Raw genomic sequence first — 15981 nt, forward strand, 5'->3', positions numbered from 1 at the left:
CTCCAAGAAAGCTACTCTCTCTAGCACCCCCCCCCCACAAAAGAAAGAAAGAAAGAAAGAAAGAAACAACAACAACAACAGAAAAGAAGGAATCTAGGAAAAGGAAAAACAAAAAACAAAAAACAAAAAACCTTGTAAGAGTATCTGTTCTTCTACTCTGGCCAAACACCACAGAAAAAACTGTGGCCCCACACTCATTGTGACAGTTAATTTTATGTATTGAGTTAGCTGGACGACAATGTATCTAAATATTTGGTCAACATTATTCTGGTGTGTCTGTAAAGCAGATTGCCCTCCCTAATGCACATCTGCTCTTCTTGGGTCTCAAGCCTGCCAGCTTTCAGGATGGAACTACATCATTGGCCCTCCTGGTCCTCAGGCTTACAAGACTTGGACTGGAACTACACATTAGGTCTCCTGGGTCTCCAACTTGCCAACTCAAGATCTTGGGACTACTCAGCTTCCAGAATCAAGTGAGCTAGTAGTTCCTTATCACCTCTCTGTCTCTCTCTCTCTCTCTCTCTCTCTTTCTTCACACACACCCACACACCCATACTTTTTATGGTTGAAGCAAAAATCATAATACTGTGTGATGTGGTTCTATATGTATACAGATACAAATATAGATATAGATATATCTCCTATGGGTTCTGTTTCTATGGAAAACCTTGACTAACACATCCACTCATGCCAGCAAAAGCTGTGTGGAAAAACCTAGATTTCCACCCTCCACAGCGTGTAACAAGGTACCCCAATTCTCCCTCCACTGAGCAGGATGGTATTGGAGAAGTCTAAGAAAGTGAAGACTTTCAATCCCAACAAGGCAGCGAACAAACCCCTTCTCCTCCCACATGGAGAGTGCTAGTGGCATTCCTGTAATAAAGCCAATGCGGCAGTGTCAGAGGAGACTTAGAGAGAATGAGAACTTTTGCCAATGCCCAATCCAGTGGTAGTGATGCTACTGTCACCATGAGTTAATGGAGGCCACATAGGGAAGAGCAATGAGGCATTCCTATCCCTAATTAGCCAGTGAAGTTTCAGAGAAGACTTAGTAAGGAGAACTCCCATTTCTGTCCAGCAGTAAGGATGAGCACCCTCTAACAGGTATCAATGAAGGGGAACCTGTACTTTTACCCCCACCTATCAGTAAGGTAGGACCCCTTCCCTTGTCAGAGCAGTATCAGAAGGAAGCAGCTAAAACAGAAGTTTAAGCAAGATCTGGAGTCTCACAACCTAACACTCACAATGTCTAGGTTTCCAAAGGAAATCACAAATCATACCAAGAACCAATAAGATCTCAAACTGAATTAAAAAGTGATAATCAACAGATGCCAACACTAATATGACAGAGATGTCAGATGGTCTGACAAAGATTTTTAAAGCAGCCATGATAAAACTGCTTCAATAATTATAATTACATATTAAAACAAATAAAAATACAGAAAGTTTCATCCAGGAAATAGAAGATATAAAGAAAAGCCAAATGGAAATTTTACAACTAAAAAATACAATAGCTGCATTTTTTTAAAAACTCAAGGATTCAACAACATAATAGATGATTCAGAAGAAAAAATGAACTGGAAGAAATAACAAACAGAAATTTCCAATCTAAAGGAGAAAACAGGCTGAAAAAATAAATAAACAAATAAATAAATTGACACCCAGGTACCTATGGGACTAGAACAAAAGAACTAACGTATCATCAGAGTCTCAGAAAAGGAAGTTACAGAGTAGAACTGATGAAGTATTTGAAGGCATAATGGCCAAAAACATCCCAAATTTGGCAGAAGACACAAATACACAGATTTATCCATATATGACCAATCTAAAGGAATCACACCAGATTTTTAAGCTTCTGAAAACTAAAGACAAAGCAATAACAACAGCCCAGAAATCTTCAAAGTGGCTTGAAAGAGATGACAACTTAGCTCTAAGAGAAACAATCTGAATGACTATATTTCTCATCAGCAACCAGGGAGGTTAGAGCAAGTGGCACAGCATTTCTCAAGTGCTGAAAGTAAGTAATTGTCAACTTAAAATCCTAAGTTCAGTGAAAGAACCTTGAAGTATGATGGGGCAATCAAGACATTCTAAGATGAAGAGACTTTACTGTCAGCAAAACTACCCGGAAAGAATGGTTAATGCAAGTTTTCTAAACAGAAAGGAAACAATAAAAGAATGGACCCCATGGAACATCAGCAAAGAAGAAAAAACATGATAAGCAAAAACAAGGGTAAATGTAATAGACATTCCTTGTCTTGAACTTTCTTATGTGTTATGATTGAAGCAAAAATTAGAATCCTGTGGAATGTAGTTTTAAATGAAGAGTAAGAAGGGAATAAAACTCAGAAACAAAAAGCAGCAAACTATTGACAGATGCAACAACCTAGATGAATCACCAGAAAATTATGTTGAGTTTAAAATTTTTAAAAAAAGCCAATCCCCAAAGCCTACATACTATATAATTCCATTTACATAACTTCTTGAAATAACAAAATTATAGGAAGAGAAATAATTAATGGTTGCCAGGGCCTAAGAAGGGGATGAGGGTGGGAGAAAAGAAGGTGTGGCTGTAAAAGGGCAAAATGCGAGATCCTTATGGTGATGGAAATGTTCTGTATCTTTATTGTACTAGTTAATAAGCTGGTTATACAGTTGTACTATGGTTTTACAAGATGTGCCCATTGGGGAAAACCACATTAAAGGTACTTGGAATCTCTCTGTATTATTTCTTACAACTAAATGTAAATCTACAATTATCCTAAGACAAAATTAATTTTAAAAAAAGAAAAAGGATACACATAGTTCTCAACTCACTTAAATAGAGCTAACTCATTCAAATTAATGCTTTCACTGGCTTCCTAAAGTCCTTATCAATTTTGAACATTTAGAACTATAAACAAAATGAAATATTAAAGCCAAATTCATTTCTATATATTAAACCTTCCTTTCCAGTATCTAATTATGAAGAGACAAACTAGACTGTCCAGTGGATTACCCCTGGTGGCAATCTCTTAAATGCCTGAAAATAAGCTAGGTAAGATCAGTAGCTCTCCATCTCCCAAGAACAAGGACTAAGTGAAGACCCAACTTTGCAGAGGATCTGTAGTCAGAGGTAGGCAGCTGACATTCCAGGACTACTATACACCACCTTGAGCAGCTGGTGCCCAAGCTCAGATGATAACCCCACTTAGCTCACTAGGAAGGTTGCTCCCACAAAAGCCCTAAAAGAAAGGAGAATGGAAAAGAACAGGTCCTTCTCTTGAAGTAAAACCTCAGTCCATCTGGTCAGATCTGGTCTATACATGCCTCTCCATGGGATACTGAGAGATCAAGGGCCCGCATACAAACTTCTGACCCTTCTCCATTAAGTTCAGCCTGTGCTGGTGCTGCTTGTGGCTATCTACCTGATGCCTTTCAACACAAACACAATGAGCAATCCCTGCTTTAAGAAGATTCCTCTGGGTCTCAAAACCTTGCAGGATGCCTCTGAAAAATGGCTGGATTTTTGGTTTCCAACATTAAAAAAAAAGAGAAAGCAAGTATTTCTCTAATCTCTTCTTCAATGCACAGTGCTATAAACTGGCCGCAGGGAACTGGCTGTTAGATATATGCATATATTTAAGATTTAATAAGCAACAGATATATGAATAAAACACTGACCTGACAGGCAGAAAACCTAAATTTAAGCCTGACAATTGTTTCAGTGAATAGATCATTTTATTGCATTTTTTTGGTTTTGTTTGTTTTTTAATTTGACAGAGAGAGGCAGACAGAGAAAGAGCACAAACAGGGGGAGCAGCAGCAGGAGAGGGAGAAGCAGGCTCCCTACTGAACTCCCCAAGTTTAGCAAGGAACCCAACACAGGGTTCACTATCCCAGGACTCTGGGATCATGACCTGAGCCAAAGGTAGCCACTTAACCGACTGAACCACCCAGGTACCTGGATCATTTTATCGCACTGTGACTATCTTACCATCCACCAACTGAAGATATCATCTCTGGCTTACCCTCTTTCATAGGGAGGATGTGACAAGAAATGAAATAGCAAATACAGATTCCTTTGCTTTTTGGAGCAATGGCATTCATTCTCATAATTTGTATTCTAGAAGTCACCCAGGCAATGAAAACTGAATTCCTTGAAGAGGAATTTTAACAAAGCCTAGAAAATATGTGTGTGTGTGTGTGTGTGTGTGTGTGTGCGCGTGTACATGTGTGTGTATACAGAATAGACAGGCATTCCTAAACACACACACACAGAGACAGGCCAATAGATCTATCTCTACGGGCTATCAGAGGTAGGCAGCTGTATTCTGGTATTAGTATACAAACACCATGAGCAGCTATGTAGATGTAAGTGTCTCTCTGTATGTGTATGGATACTTTTCCTTCTTTTTTTCCAAGTATGATAACAAAACAATCTTCTAGGAAAGACCTAACTCCCCAGGACCAACATGTTAATCAAGCCTCTGGAATAAGGTGGTATGGTAGACACCAACACTGTTTTCTCTTTCTCAAATCCCCTCAAGGAAGCATGAGTTAGACAAAGAAGCCTCCTATTGCTTCACTCTGCGTTCAACTTTTAGTCTCTGTTCACTCTTTGGCATGAACTCCTAATACAAAAACATATGCCAACAGCTGCTACAACCATGGCCTTGAATGACCAGCTTCTCATGGAGGGGAAAATGAAGCAGGAAGGAGAGCCCAAGAACAATTAATGTAAGGCTTTACTTTTAAGATCTTTTAAAGTGATATTACTTTTCTAATCCTAATTAGCTTGCTTCATATACTTAAAGTGCCTCACATTTCTTTATACCTCTACCTTGTTTCATAAACAAACATGAGTGTAGCAAGATAAAAATATTCCAAAAAACATGAAACTGCTTCCACAGTTAACTGACCAAATTCTGAGTTTAGAACACTGTTAGGAGAGACTTCTAATACCAGAGAAGCCAAAGGGACAGTTTCAAGAAGTCATTAACTGTGCTGAATGTTATGGAGGACCAGTAAGATGAAGAATAAATCCACAATCATTCAAATATGATTACTACAACTATATTAAAACGAATTCATTTCATATTTTTACTTTTTTATATATTTCAATATCTTCCTAAAACTTATATATTACTTAGTCCTCTCTTTTTCAAAGTGAGCTACTTAACAACATACTGGTCTCAGATAATCAAAGAATATAAAGTGTGCATGAAACCTAGCAGAGTACAGGGTGAAGGCTCCTTGAGCCAACCAGCCTACATGCTTATCATGATTCTATTTACTGGTTGTATGATGTCAGGGAAGTTATTCAACCCTCTGTGTGTCTGTTTATACCTGTAAACATCTGTAAAATTGATATATAATTACTTAAACATGTTATGAAGATTAAATGAGATACTTGCCAGACACACAGTGCACAATAATATTAGCCATGATTATGGACATCTGTGTTGTGTATGCTAAGTTCTATTCTCAGTTCAAACCTCCCAGAGTTGGATTTAAAACATATACCCCAGGGGTGCCTGGCTGGCTCAGTCAGTAGAGCATGTGACTCTCGATCTTCGGTTTGTGAGTTTAAGCCCCGCGTCGGGAGTGGGAGCCTAAGTAAAAAATGCACACATACACACAAGACAACTGTACACAGCATAAATACATGTTTCAGAAAAAACAATCTGTCAACATATATTTCTTAAATCAAGGGCACTAAACCAGATGCTAGAGAAAAATCAGTCCCTAGACTTACAAGTTTAGCTGGGAAAGACTGATACTGAGTAAGTAATTTAAGTGCATGGTATTTTACAAATAAATGCTCCTGACTTAATCTGGGAGTCAGAGGAAGTGACATTTAAGCTCAGACTTGAAAATAAACAGGACCTGGTTAAGCTAAAAGAAGTAGGAAAGAATTTTTATGCAGGGAGAACACCACGGGAAAAGGTGCTGAGTTAAAAGAGAACAGGGATATCAAGAGACCGAAATCTCTAATATGGTAGGGACACAGAGAATGGGGGGGGGGGGGTATATAAGACCCTTAGAGACTGCTATGGAATTAAGTCTTTACTCCTGGACAATGGTCTTTAAAATATCTTAAACCCCAGAGAGTCTCAAGCCTACCACTGATACACGTTTTTTTTCTCTGGAACGAAGTGCAGGAAGGATACGTACAGGAAGTGGCTATGGTACTATACCAAAAGGAGATGATAGCGACATGCACCAGGATAGTGGCAGAATGGATGGCAGGATGTAAACAGAGTAGACAAACAGTCAAGAGGCTGAATTGATAGGACTGTCAATCTGTAAGACAAGAATCACTCAACTTGTTTTAGGTGTAATGGTGGATCCATTCCCTTAAACAGGGACCATCAGCAAAGGCTTCCTGAAGGGATGTTCCTGAGCTTGAGGTACTTCTAAAACAGCCAAGTAGAGATGTAAATGGGCAACGTACTACATGGATCTCAGAACTTAGAAAACAACCTATGTTAGAGATACTGGTAAGATAGTCCTTTGTCTTTGTAATGATTCCTAAACTTTAACCTGCTTAAGAGTCACCGCAGGGGCTGATTGCAAATTGTGATCACCAATCCCAGAAAGCCTGATTCAGCTGACCTGGTAAATAATTAAAGAAAAAGCATTGTTAACCAATCCTCTCAAGTGATTTTAAAAATAAATGGTCTAGACAACATCTTGAGAACACTGCTACAGAAATAAAAAACAAGCGTATTGTGAAGAATTCTAACATTTATTGGTTAAAGAGAAGAAGAGGAAGGAGAATGAACAAAACAAGCCAGTAAGCAGCAAGAGAGACACAAGAAACCTGGAATGTAGGACACCAGAGAAGTCAAAGGGACAGAATGATTGAAGAAATCATTAACTGTGTTTGACTACACTGAGGACCACTAAGAGGAAGGATAAAAGAGTCCAATGAATTTACAGACATGGAATGAGAGAGCAGTGAGTAATGAAGACAATACCTATGAGACGTTTGGGTCTGTAAAGGACATGCAAGTAAGAGGCAGCAGGCTATTGGGGATGGCATGGGACTAAGAAGGGATTTGTTTGTTGTTTGACTTTGTTTGGGGATGCAAAACACTTAACCAGAAAAAAAAGTGAGGCTCAAGATGTATGAGACAGAGAACACTTTAATTCCTTTTAATCCTACTAGTTATTACACAAATATAGGTTCAAATCTTTTCTCAGATAAATAGAAGCCACAGCCTATCAAAAATGCTATGAGATCCCAAAGTTATTTTCTACAGTTAAGAAAGGACAAAATGTTGATTGGTCTTTGGAAAAAAGCAAAAATACTAAGTGGTATTATATTCCTGGTATTATAAGACTCTAAGGAAAAGGTGAGGCTCCTTATCAAAGGTAAAGATGAAAATGGAGGCAGCAGGCATGAGTGCCACCTGCTGGTAAAATATAAATTCTCAGTATCCTGACTGAACTAGAAACCAGTCTTACTATAAAATTTCAACTAACTGGATAAGAGGTTATCTTTCCAATGATCATTTCTTCACACTGATACAGAATATCAGATCTTCCCACCCCACAAAGAAAGTCTTCTGAAAGTCAACTGGTCTTCCTCTCTTTATTTCAAAATATTCAACAGTAGGAGGCACTTAAGTCCAAGACCTTTTACATTTTCCCTGGGTAATTTTAAACTGAAATATACCTCCTCCTAATTTCTATCCACTGATACCAGACTTCCTTCTGCTGTAATACAGTAAATCCCCATACTGAAGCCCTTCATCATCTGAAGGCAGGCTTGCCTCCACTTACCTAGCCATCAGATTAAATGGCTGTTCAAATGCTGTTCTTTAAATCTCCTACCATCCTGGTCGTGGGATGTAGCTTAATCTGTCAATAGGCCATAAAGTGTCTCAGAATTTTTATTTCCAACAGTGGTACTATTACTTACCTTCATCTGGGCCTCCCTACACTATGAGCGCATACTAAGTTTGTGGTCAACTGAAGTCCTGTCCAGTGAGATCTTCCCAATCCAGTACTCATGTAATTTAATTATTTGGATCTAATGCAGTCTTGACATTCATCCTTGTTAAATTTCACCTCGTAACAATTTTGACAGGAATCTGTCAAGATCATTCTGAACCTTGATTCTTATTGCCACCTAAATTTCACAGGCCACTCATTAAATCTTCATCCAAATCAATTATAAAAAATGGGATAAGAAAGAGCCCTGAAATGCAATTAATACTAAGCCACCAAAAGAATACTCTTTTGGGTAGGGATGTTTATCTAGCTGCAAATCTATTTACTATTTACCAATCTATTTACTACTCAGTAATCTATTTCAGCCATTAGGATAATGGAAAATTTAGACAAATGCCTGAATGAAATCAAGGTATCATGTAATAGGCATTTCATGAATATACTGTCCTCATATTCCTTTCAAAAAGGTAATTTATAAGCTTAACGTGGTCATTTTCAAGTGAACTCATGTAAAATGTTCATAAACCACACTGGAGTTATCAGTGCATATTTTCTTAAGTCCTCTTCCTTTTAAAAAAGATCCACTTTAAGAATCAACCTATTTAATGATTTCACGACCAACTATTTAAGACTAAACACTTAAAATGGTGGACGTGTGGCCAACCATACATATATTTCACTCATCCTAATGGGCTGAAGATCACCTTTTCCAGAATAAAATTGTCCTCCTGGGTGAAATAAACTGTGTCTATTCTGCTTAGGCATCCATGCTTAACTGTACATACTTAATTTAAAAACTAATCCAAAGTTACTTAAAAACTATGAATAACAACACAGCTTGTTCAAACAGTATCTGGGTTATAATTCCACTGGGTTTTGAGATTTAAACAATCATTATACAACAAACTATATGTCACATTTGCTGGGCTTCAGCTTTTCCTTTAATATATTTTTAAATAGGCTTTTCCAATCTAAAGACATTCTCTCTGCTCATGAAATTGGAAGGAAAATAAGAAGCACCATTCTTTAGTACAGTATAGCAATCCAGATGTGTACTCTGAAGGCTAACTTCCTGGATTCTAATCCCAGCTCTATCATTTATGAACTGCGTGACCTGGAACAGGTTACTTAACCTCTCTGTCCCTCAGTCTCATCTGTAAATGTGAATAATAACAGTACCCACCTTACAGAGTTATGGAAGAATTAAATGAGTTACTATGTGTAAAGCATTAACAGTGCCTACCACAAAGCAAGCATTAAATGGGTTCGATGTTTGCTGTGATTCTCATTCTTGGTCAACTGTTAACATCAGTCACCCGTTCTCATGGGTCCTTTCCCTACACTTGCTCTGAAAAACAACTATGTAAAACAACAGTTAGTTAGGAGCTGGGCTCTGAAACCAGAAAGGCCTAGACTGGAGTACTGACCTCACCACTTATGAGCACTGCTACCCTGGCAAATCACCTAACCTCTCCCAGCTCAACTTCCCTCATCCATGCAATGGGGATTAAAAACAGCATCCATCTTCATGGAGTTGTTGTGAGAACTAAATAAAAATTATTTAAAAAAAAAAACAAAACTTTACATAGTACTTGGCATATAGTAGATCCTCAGTGAATCTTGGTCAAAATCCCTTTTTGGTAGCCCTCAGCATTTTGGTAGGCACAACCCAGGGACTATTTTCCTTTCTTATAGGTTCATGATGCCTTTGACATATATCTTTGATTATCTGCCTCTCTCCATCTTTCATAGCTGATCTGTGCTTTGTAGACAGATACTTCTCTCAACATTCCTCCCCATTTCCTTTCTCTTTGAATTTTTGTGGTTATTATGTCAAAATTTAAGAATTTCCTGTTCTTTGTGAACCCATTTGTTTTTTGAAGCCTATAACCATGAGATTGTGCCCATATTTTTCTTCTGAAACATGTGCTTTCTAAAATACAAGATTCAAGCTGAGCTTATTTCTCAACATTATTACAATCTTTTAAATAAAGTGGTTATTTTTTTTCCCCTCAAGAGTCTATCCATTCTATTTCCCCAATCATTGGTAAAAAGTAAACCCAGAATAATGGTTCCTACCACTGTTTCCCTTACCTTCTCGAAGACTTAATCGCTAATCAAAAATTGCAGCAGATCTCTTTCAGCAGAATGAAACTTCCAGTGTATATCTAAAGAACACATCCCCATGATGGTGTATTTCTCTGTAAATTTTATAATCTGTACTAGAAACAATCATCTATAGTTCCTGTCATGCACGATTCTTTTGCATTTCTCCACCAGAACATCACCTTTTTTTCCTTTCTTCTTTTACAGCTCTCTGTCACATCCTTCCCCAGCACAGTGGTTTCTGTATTACACATATACACACACCCCTCATTAGTTCCTCCAAGCGTTCCCTATGAGAGGTCTCTTCCAAAAAGCACACCTTTCAATGGCCAGAGTTCTTTCATAAATACCATCCCATCATTTCTTGGTAACAACATCCCCTTGTTAAATACTGCATTCTATATATACTGCAATGATATACAAATTTATTTATATATAAGGTATTAGTGCCAAAAAGTATTGTTCCTGAGTGCTTTCTTTCTGCTATGTCTTCCTCCTAAGTTATCTGATTTCATAATTTCATTGGGGCTTATTCCTCTACTTTACTGATAAATCTAATGAGCCTACAACCAAACTAATAAAAGTTACTCTGCCAGAAGCCTACTACTGTGGTATTAAAGAGCACAGATCGGAAACCAAATCCTTCACTCATACCCTCCAGCTCTTAACTGCAATATCTATCCTTGTCTTCCAAAGTCACTGGCATTGAATGAAGATAAGGAAATATCTAAGCTGTGCCTGCTCTTCAGAACATCAAAACTCCTAGATTTCTTCTAAGTATTTCCATTAATGTACACAAACATTCTTTTGACTGGATTGCAAACTTTAAGATAGCAAGGACCATGTCTATTTTACACACTATACGCCCAGTGCCAGGGGCATACTTTGCCATATGGACCAAGTCCTGCCCACAGCCTGTCTCTGAACGTCTCATAGCTAAGAACGGTTTTTAAATTTTTTAAGCGCTGTTTAAAAAAGAAAAAAAGAAAGAAAGAAAACAAAGAGGAATATGTGACAGACCATATGGCCCCTTCACAAAGCCTAAGTTTTCCCATCTGGTCCTTTTTAGAAAATGTTTGTTGACCCTTCAGTTTTTGTTAAAAGTGAAGGTAGGGAAGGGAGAGGTGAGGGAGCTCAAAAATGGAAAAGGACAGAGATTTGCAATAAATATAACTGGAGATCACTACCAACAGTACAAATCACATAATAAGAGTTGTACAGGTCTTTAAATGGTTTCTCGCCTTCCATTTCCATGGATTCCAAGAGAAACTGAGGATCTTTCATTGCATATTTTAGAGATCTCTGGGGGTAACCAATCAGTTGTTGAATCACAGGTGCTCCTAGAACTAAATTTAAACATTGGTAGTACACCTCTTCTCCAACCAGCCTAATTAACAGAAATGTCAGTCATCAGCAAAGTGGCAGCCACTTTAGTAAGGTATCAGTTCACAGGTCTGGACCCTCACAGATATATCTTTCCTTCCACAGAGACTAAATAGCTGATTGCATTGACACTCCACAACAGTTTCCACATCTATTCCCATGTGACCTGTTAATTCAAAATGTCATCATTTAGAATGTTGCAAAAGCCCTGAGATGAAGTTCTGAATGCTGAAAAATGTTCAACCAAAACATGAAAGTTCCATTCTCAAGTAACATAAAGGAGCGGTATTAGACCGATTCACAGCAGTGTCTCTCAGAAGCATGTACAAAAGTACCTGGAAATGCTGCTCCATCACTTGGATTTTTCCCTGGTCTGGACACTTTTTCAGAGCTCGATCTGCATAGTGGAAAAGGATTTCTACCATCTGTAAGGAAAACAGCCTTGTATAGAAAATCAAAACATATCTCTAATATTTTTCAATATTAATATGCGTGGATCTTCCTAAGTAATACTGAATCAAGCTATATTAAAAATATAATTTAAAATTTTAGCATCTTTATTTCCCATTATTTTTAACCCCAGACTACTAATTTCTTTCAGGCTTAGGAAACTACTAATTTGCCAGTCTCCAGGTTCTGGACCTCAGTGGTAGCTCTGCTGCTCAGGAAATGAAAAACTGAAGTCCAGCTCTTCAGAAATGCTCTGCTGCAGGTCTCTCCCTCAAGAACACAGATAGAGGGACACCTGGGTGGCTCAGTTGCTAAGCATCTGCCTTCAGCTCAGGTCATGATCCCAGAGTCCTGGATCATGCCCCACATCGGGCTCCCTGCCCAGAGGGAAGCCTGCTTCCCCCTCCCCCACTCCTTGCTGCTTGTATTCCCTCTCTCACTGTCTCTCTCTCTGTGTCAAATAAATAAATAAAATCTTAAAAAAAAAAAAAAGAACACGGATAGAACACAACTCCCTAAAGTATTCTAGCAAATGCTGAGAAAACAATTCATGCGTCTGAAGAGTGACCAATTTCTATTCATGTGTCCTATATGCTTACACTAATTTGGAATATTATTCTTACCAATGCATTTGTACAATTTTCAAAAAAGAGGAATGACTATGTAATAAGCAGATTCAACCAAGTCAAGGTTGGGGAAATAAAGCCAACATTAAATATTAACATTAACAATTTAATGCTAATTAATAATAATAAAACATTAGCCCTCTCTGCTACCTCAGGCAACACAAACACACATGTAGTATTTCTATTTCTCATAATTACCCGTTTATGAAAACTAACACAAGTTGACTTTCTATGGGCTATAATTAGGCTCAGAAATAATCCAGATCCTTGGCTTTCTCCCTTCTCTTTTCTGCTGTCTTTTGGCTATTTTACAATTTTATCATCTTCAAGAGAGTAAGCAAGAAAAAAAAGGAAAGGTGATAAGAAGAAAGTTTAAAACCATTCAGGATGATACCAGGGAATTATAAACTGACTTGTTTTTTATGTATTCTCTCCTTGACTGTAGCCATCTACCTAATTATGCCCCAAATTATTAACGGATACCAAAAGCAAATCTGTACTGTACCCTAGTGAAGGCCCTATTAGAATACTCACCCGATCGGCAACAACAGCCTTGCGCTTATTGGCATCTCCTGATAATCCTGCATAGAAGCAAAATCCAGCATAAAAACAAAGTCCACATCTTAGGGACTGAAACTGTTACGGTCTTTTATTTACAACCTGTGCTCACAACAGACATTATTTTAACAAGCCTAGGTATCAAAATGTTGACTAATCTGCCATAAGAGCATCTCCCATCTACTGGACCACATAACATATCAACGTAATTCCTTTTTATTTCAACAGTGAATTTTCCTTACAAAATAATTTAAAAAACAACATTAAAACTCTATATCCTATATTTGTCATTAACCTTTCTCACTAGAAGTCCGTTAGGTTTGGAAACATCTTGTTCATAAAATATTTGAACACTACACTAAAATGTATTCTGTGAGTGATTATTATTATTATTATTATTATTATTATTCATTCTCTCTACTCTAAATAATGTATACTATACAGGTATTCTGTTAACTTACCCACCACAGCTTTCGCTTTTCCTTCATGGAAAGACCATGCAAGAGCCAAGGCTTCTGTAAGACAATCTTGTTTGAGGAGATGATCCACTCTCTAAAATGAATAAATGAGAAAAGATAGACCCCTCTGTTTAATCAACTACCAGTTGGAATTCCTATTCTACCTAATACCTTTTTCAGAAGTTGTTGCTTAACAGCTAAAATTATTCCAATGACCATTTGACTATCTTATTTTTTTTTTTAAGATTTTATATTTTATTTGAGAGACAGAGAGAGAGAGAGAGAGCACGTCCCGCACAAGCAGGGTGGGAAGGGGGAGAGAGGGAATTCCAAGCGGACTCAACACTGAGCACAGAGCCCAACGCAGGGCTCTATCCAGGACACTGAGATCATGACCTCAGCCAAAACCAAGAGTCAGACAGCCAACCAAATGATCCACCCACGCACTCCTGTGACTACCGTATTCCTAAGAAAAATAATTTCTTAAAGCACTGTATAGTACAGTGACTGTACAGACTAAAACAGGCAGCCACAAGGCCTAAAGGTGAAAAGAGGAAAAAGCTGGAATGTCACTGTTAACAAAAATGGCTAGTTGTTTATCACAACATCCATTCACTCCCTCCTCTTCAGTAACAAATCCCATGTGTACCTGAGACAGCAATATACCAGCTTAAAGACATTTCTAAGACCCCCTTGAAGCCACTCGGTGCCATGTCACTAAGCACTGGCCAATGACAAGTAAGTGGAACTGTTGTCTGGCCTTTCTGGAATATGACCTTAAAAGGCAGGGGCCAGCCCTCTCTTCCCTGTCCTCCTGCCTGGAATGTGAACTTAAGAGCTAGAGCTCCATCAGTCATACTCGAACATAAAATGAACTAGAGATAAGAATTCACACACAAGGTTGGGGGAACAGGATAGTTTACTAAAGACCACAGAGTTGCCACACTAGCCACAGACTCTTTACCTCCAGATTGTTTTTACATAAGAGAGAAATCTTGGGGGCACCTGGGTGGCTCGGTTAAAGCCTCTGCCTTCGGCTCGGGTCATGATCTTGGGATCCTGGGATGGAGCCCTGCATTGGGCTCTCTGCTCAGCGGGGAACCTGCTTCCTCCTCTCTCTGCTTGTCTCTCTGCCTACTTGTGATCTCCATCAAATAAACAAATAGAATCTTTAAAAAGAGAGAAATCTTGTTGAAACCACTGTTATTTTAAATTTTCTGATATACATAGCTAAATGTAATCCTCATTTAAAGCCAGTTTTGTCAAATCAAGTACCTAACAGTTACAGTGATTCTGATGTACACTTCTTTTTTTTTTTTTTTTTTAAAGATTTTATTTATTTATTTGACAGAGAGAAATTACAAGTACACTGAGAGGCAGGCAGAGAGAGAGAGAGAAGGAAGCAGGCTCCCTGCTGAGCAGAGAGCCCGATGCAGGACTCGATCCCAGGACCCTGAGATCATGACCTGAGCCGAAGGCAGTGGCTTAACCCACTGAGCCACCCAGGCGCCCCCTGATGTACACTTCTGAAATTAAAAAGCACAAATCCAAATAATCTTTTCCAGCAAAGTCAAAACAAATGTTAAGATATTATCAATTCACAGCCCTAACATGTAAAGTTACTTCGAACTCACCTCTCTCCAGCTTCTCAGCATCATCACATAAACAGACTGGAAAATAAAGAAACCATAATTAAATGACCATCTTTAACAGCCTTGTTTGGGACACATTTGTCCCAGTCCCACATCTCATTTTACATCTAAGGAAAAATACTTCATACTACAGTGAGAGGTATCTACTAAAGGGCTTTTAAGGGCCCACATGAAAGAGTAAATTAAACATTTAACGGTCACTAAGTCTATCATCCAAGGAGTTGATTCCACAGAGAAGGAACAAAGAATGCCCAAATCCCTGTACTAACTTGATAACATTTTGAATTGTAACAATGAAGAAATATTTCCTCTAAGTTAAAAAGAAAAAAAACGAAGAACAAACTAATATACAAAAAATCTCCTATTCCAATGATTCTATTCTAAGTCAAACACCTCAATGCATTTTAATATACCCTAAGCTGATGATCTAAGCTAAATAGCATCTTAATTATATGACATATATACATGATAAGGTACCTTCCTGGTCATGAAAACATTAATGTGAAAATTATGAAAGTATATCCTTGAATCAAGAAAATAAGCATCCTATGATAACCTAAATGAAAGTAAAAACATGTCTAAAAATAGAGAAAATAAGCTAAAAATCACAACTATATAACCCCTGAAAAGGGAGCTGCCTGGCTCAGTCAGTTGGAGCATGAGACTCTTGATCTTGGGATTGTGAGTTCAAGGCCTGCACTGGCTGTAGAGCTTACTTGTAAGAAAAAAAAAAAAAAAATCCCCTTTAAAAAAAAATTACTATATATATATATATAGCAGTATATATAGTTATATTAGTTATATATA

The 15981-nt window shown here is 37.9% G+C and overlaps 1 protein-coding gene across 3 annotated transcripts in view; it reads right to left on the bottom strand.

The window, feature by feature from the left end:
- Positions 1-15981, bottom strand: part of VPS8 (VPS8 subunit of CORVET complex) — a 247363-nt gene that overhangs the window by 174262 nt on the left and 57120 nt on the right. For all 3 annotated transcript variants that reach the window (XM_032338603.1, XM_032338586.1, XM_032338595.1), the window contains 4 exons: positions 15157-15192; positions 13526-13616; positions 13041-13087; positions 11766-11855 (listed from right to left, as the gene is read on the bottom strand). In XM_032338603.1, the coding sequence (XP_032194494.1) occupies positions 11766-11855; positions 13041-13087; positions 13526-13616; positions 15157-15192 (264 nt within the window). The remainder of the gene's footprint in view (positions 1-11765; positions 11856-13040; positions 13088-13525; positions 13617-15156; positions 15193-15981) is intronic.

This window comes from Mustela erminea, chromosome 1, assembly GCF_009829155.1.
Source record: "Mustela erminea isolate mMusErm1 chromosome 1, mMusErm1.Pri, whole genome shotgun sequence".
NCBI classification, from domain to species: domain Eukaryota; kingdom Metazoa; phylum Chordata; class Mammalia; order Carnivora; family Mustelidae; genus Mustela; species Mustela erminea.